The sequence below is a fragment of the Poecilia reticulata genome, chromosome 2 (assembly GCF_904066995.2).
Source record: "Poecilia reticulata chromosome 2, P_reticulata-male-v2, whole genome shotgun sequence".
NCBI lineage: Eukaryota > Metazoa > Chordata > Actinopteri > Cyprinodontiformes > Poeciliidae > Poecilia > Poecilia reticulata.
Genome location: NC_088831.1, coordinates 36,312,571 through 36,330,982, shown reverse-complemented (window position 1 = coordinate 36,330,982; position 18,412 = coordinate 36,312,571). Strand labels below are relative to the sequence as shown.

The 18,412-nt window shown below is 37.4% G+C and overlaps 3 protein-coding genes across 8 annotated transcripts in view; 1 reads left to right on the top strand and 2 right to left on the bottom strand.

The window, feature by feature from the left end:
• The first annotated feature begins 64 nt into the window (after positions 1–64).
• On the top strand, positions 65–8,196 carry LOC103461180 (F-box only protein 47). 3 transcript variants are annotated; one of them, XM_008403524.3, is made up of 11 exons: positions 65–588; positions 804–1,006; positions 2,016–2,177; positions 2,267–2,343; positions 3,266–3,340; positions 3,627–3,735; positions 4,139–4,312; positions 5,469–5,618; positions 5,707–5,849; positions 6,888–7,047; positions 7,782–8,196. In XM_008403524.3, exons 2-11 carry the CDS (start codon positions 814–816, stop codon positions 7,880–7,882), a joined length of 1,344 nt encoding a protein of 447 aa, XP_008401746.1. In that variant the 5' UTR covers positions 65–588; positions 804–813; the 3' UTR covers positions 7,883–8,196. The 3 variants fall into 3 exon arrangements, with proteins under 3 accessions (XP_008401746.1, XP_008401740.1, XP_081460646.1); XM_008403518.3 differs by having other exon boundaries at positions 65–692; XM_081604520.1 differs by having other exon boundaries at positions 65–1,006.
• Positions 8,197–8,247: 51 nt separating this feature from the next.
• LOC103461146 (ADP-ribosylation factor-like protein 6) lies at positions 8,248–13,816 on the bottom strand. 4 transcript variants are annotated; one of them, XM_008403481.3, is made up of 9 exons: positions 12,515–13,816; positions 12,308–12,358; positions 12,130–12,191; positions 11,982–12,050; positions 11,799–11,893; positions 10,939–11,068; positions 10,489–10,544; positions 10,324–10,336; positions 8,248–8,665 (listed from the first exon to the last, which is right to left on the bottom strand). In XM_008403481.3, the coding sequence occupies exons 1-9, from the start codon at positions 12,635–12,637 to the stop codon at positions 8,626–8,628; spliced, it is 639 nt and encodes a 212-aa protein (XP_008401703.1). In that variant the 5' UTR covers positions 12,638–13,816; the 3' UTR covers positions 8,248–8,625. The 4 variants fall into 4 exon arrangements, with proteins under 4 accessions (XP_008401703.1, XP_008401711.1, XP_008401719.1 ...); XM_008403489.3 differs by lacking the exon at positions 10,324–10,336; XM_008403497.3 differs by lacking the exon at positions 12,308–12,358.
• A 99-nt stretch (positions 13,817–13,915) lies between these two features.
• The window catches only part of epha6 (eph receptor A6), a 194,824-nt gene continuing 190,327 nt past the window's right edge, over positions 13,916–18,412 (bottom strand). Inside the window, exon 17 of the mRNA XM_008403535.3 lies at positions 13,916–15,931. Within this exon, the coding sequence (XP_008401757.1) occupies positions 15,817–15,931 (115 nt within the window). The 3' untranslated portion in view covers positions 13,916–15,816. The remainder of the gene's footprint in view (positions 15,932–18,412) is intronic.

Below are 18,412 nucleotides of genomic sequence, written 5' to 3'. Positions count from 1 at the left end.
TTTATTTAGAATTCTGACTTTAATCCCAGAATTTTGACTTTAATCTCAAAATAGGGAACAAACATATGTAAAAAAAACTACTTGAATCTGACATGTTCCTCTTGAATTAGCTTTGCTTCACAATTTGCATTTGCCTCCACAAGTGTGCTCATCTGTGTAAAAGCTAAAATTCTGAAACTGAAGTCAGGATTATGATATTACAAATATGAGATTAAAATCAGACTTTTTGTGTGTTTTCTGGCACTAATGTTACTCCATAAAGTATGACTTTGAATCTAGTAGCGTTAATCTCATATTCATGACTTTAAATTATGAAATATATTGCCTTTTTCTGTAAAATGACAAACCTTCCATATAGATTTGCTTATATAACTAAATATTTTTGTTTGTTGTTAGTTTATATAAGACTACAGAGGTTTCATTTCTTCCCTAAATGTTTTTTATTTGTCCTAGTTGCCGCAAAGACTAAAGTCAGCCATTTTCGCGCCGTTGTGCTGAGATGTATCATTAGATAGCAACTTTAATACTCAGCTGACTATTTTTTTTTTTGCCGGTTTCATATTTTATTTGACATTTTTTAGCAAACAGGTCAGATTATTTTAAATATTAACAGTGTATTCTGTTAAGTACGATAGTCACTACGAGACTTAATCAACACGTAAAGTGAACAATTTTGAATGTAATGTATAAAGGTTAGTTTTGTTAGCATTGTTAGCTTATTTTAATCACAGAGCTATTGGGTTGCTAGCTTTCTTTCAACGTCGTCCAACTCGATAGCTTGAATTTTATCAACTTGTTTAAAGGTCATCAGGAATGATAAAGGTGAGAAAAACAACCAACAATACTAGGAAGTACTCATGGACACGCAAGTCTCATCATTTGAAGACTCCCCAGCGGCCTCGGCCCGTCAGAACCGTCATGACCCGCAGCCAGTGCACCTCCGCCGCGGGCTTCTTCAACGGACTCCCCGCTGAGGTGTTCCACATGATCCTGGATCAAATGTCCGGTGCGTGAAAAGCGCTAAACCCACAATACCAACACATCCATTAGATTTATAATAGATGTGGGAAATGGCGTTAAATTATTTAAAGAATATCTCACATTTATGAGAACATTCCTGGAAAAGTAGCACGGACAGATAAGCCTACAGGCGTGTCTAATTAAATAGCAATATTGTTGAAAATGTAATTTATGGTAGTAATTTAATTCACGGAGGACACCAATTATACACAGTTTCATTACACTAAATGAAAATGTTCACCAGATTAATATTTGTGTTGATTTCTTTGATTTCTTTATGACTGGAGTATGTAATTCAGAAAGAAAGATAACAGTATAATACACAAATCTAATTTTCATCCAGTGTTAAATATTAAGTCACTTGGCTAATTAAACCCCCCAAGTTCAGTTTTTCAAAAGCAAGATATTTAATGCTAAAGTATTATGTTGTGGCGATACTGAATTAGTTTTTAAGCATCTAATTCAGTTGTTTTATCAAAATAAGTCTAAGTTTTAGTATTTGTACATTTTACAAGTTTTACTGTATATACTTAGTGTCTTTGTTTCTGTTGTTATGATATACAAAAAACTTGCTACGCCTGATGGTTTGGTGTTAGGGCAGTCATTCATCTAGCAGCCCGTCGTGTTTTTGAGTTAAAAAATGTTTAAAGTTGACAGGAAATTTGAAAATATCACTTGATAATCAAGTGTTATTGAAGATTGGAACAGTAACAGCAGAACACCAACTATAAAATCTTAAAAAATGCAAACATTTAAAAAAGACTTAAATAAATAAGCAATGCTAAGCCTGGTGGGGGCACAAATAAAGCCTGGTGGCCTGCCAGACTTATAATACACTGGGGAAACCCTGATATGGCAGATTATTCTCCAGAACGATGTTTTAAAAGACTTTTGGACTTGTAAAACATAATTTACCAGTGTAAATTTGATCAGTAACATTTGCTTCTTTTAAAGGTAAAACAACATGATGATTTTTTAACTTGTGTGTGTTTCAGTGGTGGACATCAGCGTGTTCAGCATGGTTTCAAAGGAACTCACCAGTTGCATTGTGAACTACATCTCCTCCCAGGCCTGGAGGAATAAAACCATCATCCAGAGCTTTCACAACCCCACATTGTTAGAACAAAGATCCACGCTGGAGCACTACAGACACCTGGGTAACTTATTCCCTTCCCTCTTTAAGCCAAGCTTATTCTTTATATCTTCTGTTTTTATTTTTTTGAGCCTTTTGATTTTCACATTTCAGGATTGTTGTTCAAGAGGTGTACCCTGCTGCTACCCACAAAGGACAGGTTAAAGTTCATATTTAGCAAGTTTTCACAGGTAAGGATGAAAAGAGGTAAGAGGACACAGTGTAGTTGAATGATTCATTATCAGTATTTTAAAATTATTCACAACCTTAATAAAATGCCAGGTTTGTGGCAAATAAATAATACATTTAACAGCAAAATAACCTGGTTACATATTGTAAGTGCGCACATCCTTGAGTTAATAGTTTGTTGATACATTTTTTACTTCAGTTGCAGCATTTAGTCTTTTTCTTTTAGCATTTTCTTGAGGCAGATGGCACATCAAAGCGTTTGATGCATTTGCTAGGATGGTGAAAATGAAGTTGGATCTCATTTTTCAACCTCTAAGTTTAAATTAAAACAAGCTAAAGAATAGGTTTAAGATTTTGGATGATCAAGGATATGAGATTTTCTCACCATCTGAGAGATTTGAAGATCATTTTTAAGGCAGACTGAGTAAATATTTCCAAGTCAAGATGTGGGATGGTGATGGACTGAATCCTGAAATTAAATTTCATTTTTGCCAACAGATTTGTTTTTTTATTTTTATTTTACAGGATAATAGTTACAGTGAAGGGAGAAAACTTTTGAAATGCTTTATGTTGTAATTTCCTAACCTGACATTTTTGAAAAAGATCACAAGTGATGAATGCAAAATTTGAGATTTGTGCCATATAAAAAAGTATTTTATGCACTAAAAAATGTTTCACCTAGCCTGACCTGGAGAGACAGAATCTCAGAGGCGTTCTCATGCTTTTTAATTATTTATTTAAGTCTGAAAGAATGTTTTGCTCTCCAGTCTCAGCTTGCTGTATGTTTGTTTTAGTGTATTCAGAAGAGAGCAACGTATCAGTGGCAACTCTTTCTGCTGTTTCTGGCTTTCTGATTCTGTACTTTCAGCCTGAATGTAATATAAACAAATAATTAGCATCTTATAAAATGATGTTGCATTTTAGATACCCTGCTTCATGTTGGAGCAGTGCCTTGCACCAGACTGCACTGGTTTCTCCCGATACGGCGTCTTCCTCCAGGTCAGTGCCTCGTTTATAAAAGCTGGATATTCTGTGAAAAATTTTAATAAAAAAATAAATGAATTAAAGGTGGTTACGTCTGCGGAGGCAGTCTGCTTGTTAAAGTGACATGGTGCTACAGAAATGTTGGAATTTCACATATTTATCCATTTAATCAATAATCCATCTTTCATTTTTGTGCTGTGTCATAATACCTAAAATCAGATTCAGCAGTTCAGTCGATAATTTAATGCAAACATGGGGTAATGTGGGTAATAATTGTGTTTTTACACTGATTGCTGCACAGACCCTGATTGCAGGATGGGATGAGCTGGAGTGCCACAGAGTGTTTGGCTTTCTTTGTGAACAAACAAACCTCCTGCTTAAGACCGAAGCTTTGCTCACCACAAAACCAGGTGCGTTCCCTTCAGAGTGTGGAAAATATGCCAATAAGTGATCAGTTATGTGGGATCAATGGAGAGAAAATCATCATGTAGGACTTCACCTTTCCTCTATAAGCTGATGAGCCTCATCTCTACTGTGTGCAGAATATTTATTTTGACCTATATGTAAAAATAATAGGGCTGTTATGGTTTGTTAATATGAGTGGTTCACAAAAACTGCAGTTTATTGCTCTTTAAGAGGACAAATTCAATATAATACTTGAAAATGATCTCAAAACAATAATTTTATTGTTTATTGCAGTAATTATTGGGACAATTTATTATTAAAGGCTTAAGCACAGAGAAGTATTTGATTTTAATGTGACAAAATCTGAAGTTTCCTTTTTAAAAAAGCAGTAACTGTGTTTGTTCTCAGGGCTGAAGCGATACCAGGAGCTGCAGCTTCGTCTGTTCTGCCGTAAAGTTCTGCTGGACCCATGCCAGAACCAGCCAGATGGACAGTTCTGGTTGGTTCAGCTGCTGAAGCCGTGGCCGCTGGTCAGCCAAGCCCACCTACTGTTCATCCTGTTTGGACCTTTGCTGCATGAGGGTGAGGTCACTTTTAGACAGCAGAGCGACTAAAGGTGTTGGGGTGCTGACATTTTTAGGACATGTCAGATGCTTTCACGCTCCTGAATAATTAAATGCTGTAAAATAATTTATCCACACTGCGACAGATACTGAATCTGCTGCCATGAATATAATAAGTGCTAAATATTTGTACAAATATTTCCTAATTATTAATGGCTTAGTAAAAGAAATAAAGGATAAAAATATCTCCTCTGCGACTTTTAACACAAGACGTAAAATCCTGACTTGGGCAGATGTTAGAAGGATGTAGTGGAAACGAGGAGAGCGACCGTTAACGGGTGTGATCTGTGGGAGCTAATTTAACGAGGAGAACGACCGTTAACCGGGAGCTAATTTAACTCCGGTAGCTGCTGAGTTAACCCACAGGAGAAACATTATGGATGAAGGTCGTCAGACCAGGTAAATCTCCTCCTGTGAATCCAGCTCAAAAGTTCTGCGTGAACTGGAGCACTGACTCCATCCAGAGATAAATAGTATAAAGTTAAAAGGAAATTTTGGTATTTTAAGGATGAAAATGACGATAATTCGTATATGTAACACAAAAATAACAAAATCAGGCAAAAGAAAGTTTTTCCAAATCAGTTTCTTTCAGTAAAAGAACTTATGAGACTTGAGCAAAAGCTGCAGCTGTGCGTCTTTTTGGGTAAAGCATATTTGTTTTTCATTCAGTGGGTAGAAAATCCAGAAATTTTACTCAAGAATACATAAATACTTTATAATAAATTTACTCAAGTCAAAATGAAAAGTACAGCGTAGTAAAAATACTCCTAAAAGTAAATTAAAAAAAATATATATTTTTAATACTCGGATGTAATTGAGTGAATGTAACTACTTACTACCCAGCTCTGAATATATTTGGGTATTTTTTTTAATAGTTCTTCTAATTGTTTGCAATATTGCCACAAATCATGAAACAGGAACAGAGTTGTGTTTTCGTTACAACATTAGCGATATTCAGAAAAAATCTATTTAATTAAACAGGAAACACAATTAGTGAAGTAAATGTAACCAGTAAATACTCGCTCTGGTTGTTGGATAATGCAGAGTTTCAGTGCAGAAGGTGAAGGTGTTCTGCTGGTTTCTGTGCTGTGTTATCCGACCCGTCCGCCCTGCAGGTGTCCTGGGCTGGGAGGATCTGGTGGACCGGGGTCTGCCGCACAGCGCGCTGTGGGATCTGGCCAAGTGCATCCTGATGCTGTCCGGCACGCTGCAAGTCAAAGGCTGGAGCACCGACTCAGTGCTGTCGATCCTGGAGGAGCTCATTGGTATTTTATTTCACTGTGATTTGAAATTAGACAACGTTTCAGGTAAGTGAAGGATCAGCTGGAAAACGCTGACGTGTTTGATTTGCAGTCATCCCCCAGCCGTGGTACTTGGAGAACGTGGCCCGCCTGCTGGTGCTGTGTGGCAGCAGCCTCTGCTACACCTTCCTGGCCAGCAAGGCCCTGAATGGACGACTGGACGAGATCTCCAGGATCATCATTCATATCATCCTGGTGAGAGCAGATTTATCTGGAGATGAACTCGGCCTTCACAGGAGAACCAGGACTGAACAAACACTCATCATCCGTTTGGTTCGGGACACCTTGCTGCGCTCTTTTTGTTGTCAGAAGCGTCTGTCCTCTGGCGACAACAGGACAGTGTCGGCCACATTATTTCCACCCACTGGATATTTTCTCTTTTTGTAAACCTGAGAAAATGTACGTGAAAATTTAATATATATATATTTTTTACAGATTTTAAAATATTCAGACCTGCCAATCTGGAAGCAATGATTGGCTTATTATTGGTGTCTTAATTTTAGTGTAAATGTTCCTAACTTATCTTATGGATCATTTTATGACAAAGCAACAAAAGTCAAACAGAATAAACAAATTGTAACACAAAACATATTTTTTGTGTGTCAAAAAGAAAATAATTAAATTCTCTGGTAACATAAACAAACAGTAACACGTTTAGTTTTTTCCTTTAAGTTATTGTGTTGGACAATAATGTTGTTTTGAGACCATTTTCAGTGACATATTGATAATTGGATAATAATTAAAGACTAATAACCTCTCAAAGACTAATAGCCTTTAACTTAACACTTGAACAGTAAAACATTTTAAATCCTAATTAAAACACAACCACAAAATATATTTAAAATATAAAATAATATATGTTTTATATAGTTATGTAAAATATATATGTATATTTATTTATATATATGTATAAAAAATCTACATATATAGATTTTTATATATATACATATTTTGTATACATACAAAATATTATTAAAATACAAATATTTAAATCATTAAATTTTTATATAAAAATGTATATAAAACTAACCCACACACAACCAAAACCATACATATATTTTTGACATTTGTAAACAAAAATAATAACATATTAATCATTAAAATGGAAATAATGGAGCTCATTTTATTGATCCTGTGAATTAATCGATTGCTTATCGCGGCAGGCTTGCGTGTGCTTCCGAACAGGCGCTAATCGCTCCGTCTCCTGCTGTGTTCGCTCCTCTCCCGGCTCAGGTGTGCGAGAAGGACGGCTACCACATGAGCTGGGCGGTGAAGCTGGTTCAGCAGATCTGCAAGGTGTTCAGCTCGGCGCCGGAGAGGTTCACCTTCATCCAGCACCTGGAGAACATGTTCTCTGAAGTCACGAGAGAGTTCTACGAGTCGTCCGTGGCAGGTGGGTTAAAGCAGCTTAAACAGGAACATATTCCTATTTAATTATATACCAGGAATGTTTTATATTCCTATACATATATATATAGGAATATTACATCGTTTACACCATTGTTCTAAGTCTAGATTTAGGATAAATATTCAGAAATTTACTCATTATTTACTAAAATAAAATGAGAAAAGGTAGAGGAATTGTTTTTAAAAACTTGCTCAGGTGAGAGAGAGAGAGTGAGAGTGAGAGTGTGTGTGTGTGTGTGTGTGTGTGTGTGTGTGTGTGTGTGTGTGTGTGTGTGTGAGAGCGCTCAGACAGATGACATTTAGCTTCACCTCCTATTTTGCATTATCTCAGTGGAAAGCCATTCAGCTCAGGTTGCATAAGAGCTTCATTTGTCTTTGGCTGGACCCAGCCTGTCTTTTCTGTTTCACTCATGCTAATTCCTAATGGTATAATTGGACGGCCACATTGAAATGGATTTATTCATGTGAATAAGTCAGCCATCTTTAAGCAGAGAAAGCTGATAATAAGGAAAAGTCAGAAAACAAGAGAGATCTAGTCTGCATTCACCAGTAAAAAGAAAATAAAGCAGGTTGTTGTAAACTTGAACTTCTACTGACTTTGTTTACAGATTTTTCTAAATATTTTCTTTTCATTTCTTCTATATGGCGGGAGATGCAGTAATTTTGCCCCAGAAAAAAGCTCCAACACATCCTAAAAGCACATAAACTTTCTGTCTCCAGGGAACAACTTTGAAGACAGAGAGACTTTCCAGACTTTCTGCATCCTCCTGGACTCCAGCGCTCGCTTTCACACTAAACTGCTCCACATGTTCCTTAAATAAGGATTTATAGAAGGCAAAATATGGAAACAAATGTCAATAATGAAGGGGTTGTCTAAATAAAAGAACTGCACAAACAAAACCGAACCACTTCAAGCTGTTTAAATGCTTTTGTTAAACAGTTTTGTTATTTATTCAGCTATTAGTGTGTCGAACTTTTACAATGCAGTTCATAAGCTCTGTTGGAAGTGTTATTATAAGAGTATTTAATATTTATTTGTTAGCATGAAAGGTTTTTTGCAGTGTATTTATTTAATTTATCCATCTACCTGTAATAAATATGAACATGTTATTTAATAAAATCGTATTTTCTAATATTTCTTGTTGTTGGCTTGTTTTTATTTATATTAAAAAAAAAACACTGCATACACTGAGCAAATAAGCTTTTTTAATTTCCAATTAGTGCATCATTCGACTTTAACAGCATCTTCAGAAAACAAAAATAAAAAAAATAGATAAAAGATGGAATAGATTAAAAAAGCTTCTTCACCGCATGCAGAAAATTACCCAGATTATGTATAAATTCAGACTGCATGCACACTGTAGTGACATATAAGGAGTTGATGATTGGTGCTTCAAATAATCACTTGACTCAGATTACAGCTTTCATCTTTAGGTTGAGTCTTTAAAAGTGCAGCTCAGAGAAAAAGTGCTTGACTATTTGACATTGAAGTCTAAGGCTTACAACACCAAGAGTGATGAACACCTGAAACGCCGAGTCAGATCCAGTTAGCACATCGTCCCGATCACGCCTGGTCGTTCACCTGTTCATTGTTTTGATGCGATCTGCAGGAGAAAAGGGGGGGAAAATGGTTGAACTTCAGTCTAATTGATCTACTGGCGGCTTGGGTTCACAAAGCTCTTGAAGGGAAACAAACTAATATTTGTGGTGAGAAACGGCAAGAGCATTACTCAAGGAGAAATAAAAAAACTGGGAACTTTTTTTTTGTAAAGTTTGCGTCTTTTGGCAAAAAAGTGCATTTATGTTCAGCATCTTCATCTGTTCATTGTTGAACAACCTGCTGCAAATGTTTTATGTTTTTGTAGCTGCGCATTTAGAAAGTCTTGTTACACATTTTAATTTAAATTTAAGGCTGGAAAAGAGGCTCTTCCAACCAGTAACTAGTTACTGGTTGGAATATAATTTAATCAATTATATTTACTTGAGCAACTTTAAAAAAAGAAAAAAGATGTTTTAGCCAAAAATTAACCAGATACAGACACACACCTGCAGTTATTTTTTTAAAGTTTGACATTGAAAAATTGATTTTGGAATTCTTTTGCCTGATTCTGTTATTGTTTGTATTTGTATGAGTTGTTGTCATTTTTGTCCTTAAAATACCAACATTTCCCCATAACTTTATATTTTGGTCCATCTGATGGACCAAAATGATGTAATTCTTAAATATTAAATGATTGATAATTAGATTAGTAACTCAGTGCTTGAGTTACTAATTGAGTAGACTTTTTTTTTTAACAAATCAAGATCATGAATTTTCTCAAAGTGTTTAATAATGTATAGATAAAATGGTCAAACTGTTAAAATCTAAACTGCATTCTGTAACTGCTTTTTAAAACTAAACAAAACTTCACATTGATCAGCCTCCAGGATTTTATGATTGTTTTGGAACTTAGCAATTAAAATCACTGATTTTATGGTGCTAATTTCTAAACATTTGCAACAAATTTCACGATATTTGTGCTTACTTATGACGGTGAACGTGACTTGTGCTACTGGCTGTACCGACTACAACTTGACATCAGCGCTGTAGTAGAAGTAGGAAATGCTGCCACCTGCAGGTGGGAGTTGGCACTCTCTTAAGCTCAATGTTTTATCGCGATTGTGGAATTGTAAAAAAGTGGAAGGAATACCATGGGTTTAATGACTTACTTCTCTGAGTTTATATGTTGCTCAAAAGGCATGCCGGTTCAGATGGACGGCCATACCTTGGTGCAGCTGTTGGGTTTGTTTATCGTTTTCCATGATGCAGTTTGTTCATTAACTTTCTCTATGTTGTTCTGCCTTCACAGAGCACAGCAACATACCCCAATTAAATTAAATGAATCAAATTACACACAGGACTCTGTTTATGAATTAAGAGATTTTAAATGGACACTAAAATGCAGAGCATCTGCGTAAATAGGGCTGAACACAAATGCATGCAGCATTTAGTAAAAACGACATAAAACATTTTCACAAATACGTTTCTACTTACACAAATATGCACAACTTTGTCTCACATTAAATCCCCCCAAAACATAGTGAAGTTTGTAGTATTAATCTGGTTACTATGTGATGTTTGCTGTTGCAGCTGCATATATAATAAAGCAAAAGCTTTTGTGTTAAATAGCTGAAGTGGACTCAAACTACCTAACACAGACAAAGACACCTACAGAAATGTGCATCATTCCACAATGACAAGCTTTAGCTCTTGGGTACTTACTGTGCAATTTGATCTATGAGTTTAAAAGAAACAAAATAACAACAAAAAGAACAACTTATTGCCAGTTAGTTAAAGAGCTAAATGATAGACGGACTGTTCTGACATTTCAGTTCTGAAACCCATTTTCTCCATTATCCCTGCATGATGATAAAAAGGGAAAATTACCTTGCAGCCAGTCCAGCCCTTCCTGCAGACCTTCTCCTTTGATAGCATTGCTGGCACTGAAAAACAAAATGTGTAGCGGTTAAGTCGTTTATGGAGCATTCCCTTTCTCCAGCCTTTATTTTCTTGGACCCTGACTGTTTAAAGCTGTCCAGCTCTTAATCCATTCGGCCTCCACCTGTCTAATGAGTACACAAGGAGGAGGAAAACACATGTATGCAGGCGAGCCAAGCTGCTGAATAACTCCATGTGGCTCAGTCTCTCTGCACTGTTTAACCATGAATGAAGCAAAACTGGAAAGTCTGTCCCTGATTATGAACAGCAAGTAAACACGCTTTAGTTTCTGTGTTTATGGCGAGTAAGTTGGCTGCTTTCTCCTCCTTGAACAATAGAATTAACAATATAGCAGCTTTTCTGCTGATGACTCATCGAGCAGAGTAATTGATACTTTACCAGATGTGCCAGGGTTTGTCTTTGATGTTCTCCAAACACAACATTTGCGAGACCTTGACCGAAGACAGAGCGTCCCGCAGGTCTGTCTTGTTGGCGAAGAAGAGTACTGGGATCTTTTTGTTGCAGATATCTGGGAAGACAGATGTGAGGATAAGACACTAATTCTTCAATCACATTAATGTGCATCTGCAGTCTAAGGTAAATGACCCTCCAGCAATACCTTTGGACCAAATTTGAGAGAGCAATGAAACAATTTGATTGCTGTCTACCTGCTTTATTTCATCTTACACTATGCGTATGCTCCGTCATGCTGATGAAAATTTATCATTGTTTGAAAGCACCAGGGCAGATTTAGAAAATTACTTTTTTCATCCCCAAATGGTCAGTTGATACTTAAAAATAGAAAAGAAATGAAACAAAAATACAAATGTTGCAGCAAAAGTCAGGTCCTCTATCCTGACACAGCGAGACGCTGTGAGTTTCAAAGACTTGATCCGAATGTAGACAAACTGTACAAAACAAAAGCAGCATGAAAATGCAGCTTTTTCCAATATCACCTTTGTATTTTTAATGACAAGATCAGAACCAGCATCACAGCACTCAAAGATTTTTAATAATTAAAGTTGGAAATCAAAATTCCAAGTCTGACTTGAACACAAACCCTATAAAATAATTGAAAGCAAAACTAAATGCAGTTAATTTGTAATAATGGAAAAATGCATCACAATAGACAAGCTCGGATTAAATACACGTAAGCTTTTAGTTGTAAAATGTTCACATAGTGGCCATATTAGACACTTCTTAGACTAAAACGTCTATATTTGTGAAATGGGTAAAAAACAAATGTATATTTATTGTACCTTCATGGTTGAGGAGATTATCAAGCTCCTCCTTTGCCACAACCATTCTCAGTTTGTCGCTGCTGTCAATGACGAATATGATTGCATTGCTTTCTCTATAAAAAAAAAAAACAACAATCACCAACACAATAATTGAAAAGTTGCATGTAGAATATGCAAACATCATCTGTTTTTGTGCCCTACTTGTAATAATGCTCCCACAGGCTTCTGTATCTGCTTTGGCCTGACATGTCAAAGACTGTGAAGGACAGGCTGCATGCAGAAAGAAAAGCAGCATGAGTGACGCAACATCAGCCAGATTCTGAAATGCTGAAATGTTTTTGCGTTTTACCTCGAACTCTTGAACTTTTCAATGTTGAAGCCAATTGTTGGGACTATTTCTTGAGCCGCTGTCTACATGCACACACATTTGCACACACGCACAGACACATGCAGACACACAAATAAAGACAAGTAATAGCAAAAGTATGTCAACTATGAAACAAGGGGAGGTATGACGTGGGCTTTACCTGACTAACATGTTTCCACTCTTCTGACAATGGACCTAAATGATTTGGATGCTGAAAATGAATGATTGCAAAGAAGTAATAATAATAGGCATCCAAATGTATACTTTAATGGATTTTAAGATAATTTATCAGCCAACTAATTGTGTTTACTCTCAAGACGAGGCTGAAGAAAGAAACCAGCAGTAAGAATAACATCTCAGAACTTACATTAGATGGTTTGAGCTGGTTGATGATTGTCGTTTTGCCGCCGTTGTCCAGACCCAAGCACAAAACGTTGACTTCTTTCTTCCTTAGGCCAAGCCAGCCTGACAGTTTATCAAGCAGCCCCATTTCACTCGGCTTGATGCAACACCATTTAGATTTTCAACACATTACCCCATAGATGGCCCGATTCGATCAGGACCAGACGTGTTTGCAGATTTTCTCTAAAGCGAATGTTAATGATAAAACATAGGCTTCGCCAGCGCTCCACCGCTCTCGCTGTGAATAGATGAGATGCTGCCTGGCCATTGCCAGCTTGTGGCAGGTAATCCTATTACGGTGAATTAAATCCAGTGAACCACCCGGTGGCCTGCTCGTGGAGTGTGGAGCTCTGCAGGCGCCCAATCCTGATGCATTTGATTTATTACACTGTAACACTCTGAAGGATCCCCCACTTTAGCTGCTGGGGCCTGTTATAGAAACATGGCACCCAACAGAAGAAGATGCAGCTCTTTTCTTTCCTGCAACCACTGACTCACATGTTGATTAAAAGAATTACTCATTTTGGGACAAACGTAGGTCTGACGTGTCATTTTTTTTTTTACAGCAGGAAATATGAAACTTTTCCATGGTATGTTTGAAACATGCATGTCCAACAGCTTCATCTTTTGGCTGTTACCAAGTAACAATAACTTGCAAAAAACAATCGTACCTCTAACTTTTTCACATTTTGTCAAGCTACAACCACAAACTGAGTTAGCTTTTTGGGGATTTTATGTGAGAAAACACAAAGTAAAGCATAACTTTGAGGTGGAAGGAAAAATAATCACGGTTTTCACTTGGTTCACAGACAAAAACCTAAAATGCGTAGTTATTCAGCCTCTCTGCTTCTTTAACAACCTGAAACATGGTGGTGGCAGCAACACGGTGTTGGACAACTTTCTTCTGCAGGGAAACTGGAAACAGTTGTAATGGGAAGATTCATGGAGCAAAATGCAAGAAAATTACATCAGAAAAGCTTTTAGAGGATGCAAAAGACTTGAGGAATGGTTGAGATCAATAGATTTTAACGTGATGATCACAGATGATCATTTCTTTAAAATTAAGAATTTCAGTCATTGGATGTGAAAAGTTGGTAAAGACACACCCAGAAAAAAAACGACAAATGTAATAAATATTTATCAATTTTCTTCCACTTCACATTACTTTATGTTGGTCTCCCACATAATTCTGATATTGCTCTCTCTGGTCATAATGTGACAAAATTTCCTTGGTTTTGGTTTAAGCGCTATACACTCACTGAAAGATTTACTGAAACACGATTTTCCATCTTCTAAGCCGACGTCGACAAAAACATTTACCAGCCTCTCACCTGGAAATACAACAAAATCCCCTGAGCAGTCTAGCCACCAGAACCGTTCATCTTTATTTGCAAATAAATATCCGCTGTAACTGCCTCTTACAGTGTGCAAGATCTACAACATCTCTTTGGAAATGATAGAAAAATAAAATACAAGAATTATAATAAGTATACTTGTACTTTGTACAAAAGAACGTTCTAACATTGCTCAGCAGTAGAACATGCTAAACAAACAGCATCTGATAATCTCAGAAGTCATGTAGAGGGGTGGGCGTTTGAGTGTGTGTGTGTGTGTGTGTGTGTGTGTGTGTGTGTGTGTGTGTGTGTGTGTGTGTGCATGACCGACCTCGCTGTGACCCAAAAGGCACACATCTCCAGATCCAGTTGGGTTTAATCTGTGAGTTATAAAAGCTGCAGATAATTAATTTCATACGATTCAAAGAAAAACAAAACTAGGTCCTGTGACTGCACTGAAACTTGTGAGCTTCTATAAAGTGTTTCTGGCTTGCATGGCTAACAGACTGTAAGGCATTCTGTGTGTGTTTGTGTGTTTCTGCTCATGTTTAAATGACACAAGATGAATTATGATGCTGCTGCTTATGTTGCGCGTTTCTCTTTCTCCTTGGCCAAACAATCGTAATATTAGTTATTCTCTGCCAACATATCTATTCCCACTTCATATCGGACTAAGCTTACTGCCACAATTGCTACAATCTTCACATGACCACAAAGTAAAGCACAAGCGTTTGTTTAAATCTACCAGAAATTGTCTGTTTCCTCTGTCCTCACAAGCCGAGTTAGTTGTAGAACTCAAATCAAACATAGGGAATTTTGTAGGTTTTTTGCTGTGTTTGAGTGTGTGTGTGTTGAGGCAAAACGACATGATGCGACAGGAAGAACCGTGCGAGTCCGTGTTAGCTCTCCAGATAAAGAAAAAACAACTGGAAATATCTAAACTCTGTGAACATTCATATAGTAAGACAGTGGAGTTTGTGGAGTTTTTCAGGCAATGTTTAACATTCACAATCAAAAGTGAAACAAAACCAAGTAAAGTTGATCACACGACTGTGTCTACACTGGTTGCTAAAAACCGTCAGACCTGCAGGGTGATTTTTCTGCAAGACATTAGGAACCGGTGGAAGTCTGTCGTTTCATGATTCATCTCCCACGGAGATGCTGAGGTGACTGCATAATACTGTATTGCTGATTTTGATAAAAAAAAAAAAAATCTTTTAAATAAAAAAAACATTTAAATAAGTTCCAGATTTACTAGGGCTTTCACATACACAACTGCACATATATTGATATTAGGTTATAATAATAATTAACTGTCTATACACTTTTAAACATTCAGTAAATCTCTATAACTTACTTTTCACTTCTTCCTTCAAGTATTAGTGTACCAGATTCTCTGGACATCAGGTAACTAAAACAATCCAAATAAACCTTTATATTAAATAATAAAACTCTAAACTAAAAAATACTGAGGTTATTTCTCTTTTCAAAGGACAAAAACAGATAGATTGCACACCCGATAGCAGCTACATGAGCAAGGAAAAGAAAACAAAGTCCAAAGATTCGGTAGATTACATTTGCAAATCTACATTTCTAGTATTGTTGCTCCACACACAAAAAGTACGGCTGTTGCAACAAGGCATTACATTCCCCTAAGTGAGGGCCTGGGCCAGTCTGTGGAGTCAATCAGGCCGGAGTAGTCTGGCAGAACCAGGCGTACGACGTGAGGGGTGTTCAGTAGAAAAAAAGTCCAAAGGGAAGAGTAGGAGACCAGGAAGATTTACGCTGGAATAGTCCTTTCAATGACGTCCTGCATGAGATGAGGACTCGACACTCAGGCACAGGCTGTAGACCGTCCCTCGGCTGGGCTAGACTTCACTTCCTCCTGTCTCGACTACCTGTCCGTCCCAGGCTGCAACAAAAACGGGCGTCCTCATACATGGAAGCCCTTCTCCTGTTCGTGCAGCAGCTGAAACTGAAGGGTCTGTATGCTGCTGATGATCCGCCTCTGGTGGCCGATCAGCTCCACTCCAATACGCCTCACATCTCTAGGCCAAGACGGGGAACACAAACGGAAGAAACAAACAGAGAAACACTTCAACTATGATGGCATGTTAGTTTGGATTTCTCTACAGTAGTTTTCTCAAACTTCTTCAGGCTTAGGACCATTTAACTCATCTAACAAACACTCAGACCTAAAACATCATCTTAATATCAGTCTCTTAATGGACTTATTGTCTTCTTTCTTCAATCTAATGAGAACCATACTCTGTACTCGGGGCGTTTTGAGTTATTTACAGATTCTGAATGATCTCTCCAATCATGTCAATCACATGGAAATAAAAATAAGTTTTACTACCAAGTGTTGTGCGTATTAATAACATTTTAGGGATATTTGTAATTGGAAGCACAATAAAAGAAAAATAGACTTGAGTTGCTTTGGCAGAAACAAAAATCCTCTTCTGCACCATTAACAATGATCCACCCATTGTTTTCAATTGTATTAATCTGTTGTATTTAATTAATTTAATGTATTCATTTTTAATTAAATAACAATAACAATAGCTGCTGGCGTGTGAGCAGAGAATCACAAGCAAGTAAAGTCCTAAAGACAAAGAACAGTTCTCACTGCGACTTAAGTCCTTCCGTTCACAGAATAGAGCCGTTCAAAAGAATCGAAAAACATCAATACTCTCAGCTTATGTTCCTCTGATCATATAAATAGTCCTGCCGTTGTTTTCTTTTCACGGGTATCTCCAGTTTTTCTTTTGAGAGACCCGGTTTTAAGCCACTTATTCATTATTATTTTTAAACACAATTTTTCGGCAAGCTAGCTGTGCGTCGCACGTAGAGCTGACGTCACGGCACATAAACGGTCGTTTTCCTGCAGTACCTCGGGGACCACTGGGGGGCGCCAACGGACCGCAGTTTGAGAAAGACTGATCTACAGAACAATGTCAGCTGTATAGCGTCATAAAAAGTACTGCCAACTTCAAATACCCACAGAGCCTTGGAAAAGTACTCATACCGCATGAAGTGTAGAAAGAGTAGGAGCTTCTAAAAGAGACTGTCTGTCCACATCAGTTCTCAAGTTCCACCAACACTCAATAAAATTTAGGTGTGGACTTTGACTGGGCCCTTCCAACACATAAATATGCTTTGATCTAAATCTGTCCATTGAAGCTCTGGTCATATATTAAGGGTTGTTGTGATATTAAAAGGTGAACCTCTGTCTTTGTCTCAGAATTATTCACACTAACGGGTTTTCTCTCTGGACTGCTCTATAGTTAGCTCCATCTCTCTTCCCATTAACTGAGCAGCTCAGCTGTCCCTTTTGGGGAAGAGCATCCCCTCATTTGTGCAGCTGATGTAGCATCACGCAGAGCAAAGGCCATGTCCCTTACACAGCTCATGACAAACTTGTGAATTGATATCCTTATGGCTTCCTTTTGACAACAGTTTTCTGCTTGCTACTCTTCTGTAAAGACCAGATTTGTGGAGTGCACAACTAGTTGTCCATTGACTAGGCTGATGCTTGTAGCGGCCATTCGGTGGGAGTCAGAGTACACTCTGGACAGGTTGCCAGTCCACCACAGGGCAACACAGAGACACACAAGCACACAGACCCCAGGTGTCCTGTTGACGTATTCTCCCATCTTTAATTGTGGATTTCTGCAGCTCTCCCAAAGCTACCATGGGTCTCTTGACTGATCCTCTCAACGGTCACCTACTATACTTCCTTAAACTGGTTAGGATGCAAAACATTTTTTGTACAAAATCATTCTTAGGCAATAGGATTTTAATCAGCTACTTTGAGCCTCTTGTCACTTTAAATCCAAATAAGCTGCTGCTGGAAACTCAACATTTACACTCCAACGTTTACACTCCCATGTGAAAATACTCATGCAAATAGATGTGCAATTATAAAACTGTACATCTTTGAAAAGAAGAAGTAGAGCCTCCTGCCCATTGTACAGCTGTGACAAAAAAAGTACAGCTTTTCTCAACTATAGATCTTTATGTATAAGGGCATAATAAAAAATTTAATTTTCTTCCTCCCGCCCCCCATTTATGTACCTTTAAGTTTACAAAAACATTTCCAGTGTTATTTTTAAAACAAAGATGAAACCAAAATAAAAATGAAAAAGCTTCATGTTCACCAAAGTTAAAGTCAAGTGGTGCTAATCAACTACACTTGATTGCTTGGTTTTCAGCAAGTGTTTGGCAGTTTACTGCTCTGTAATTGTGTGTGTGTGTGTGTGTGTGTGTGTGTGTGTGTGTGTGTGTGTGTGTGTGCGTGTGTGTGTGTGTGTGTGTTAGTACAAACCAACAAGAATGCAGCAATTAATTTCTGGATGGTAAGTCAATAACAAAACATTTCTCTTTCTCAGCAGCCATTGTACGTGCTAGAGTTCCGCTTGGGTTGCTAGGTGACGAGCTTCGCTTTGCCGTGGGGCAGTGCCTGCTGTTTGTGACTTAACAATTTAGAGGTTTTTACACTTGGTAGCCGTACTCTTTATTAGTCATTT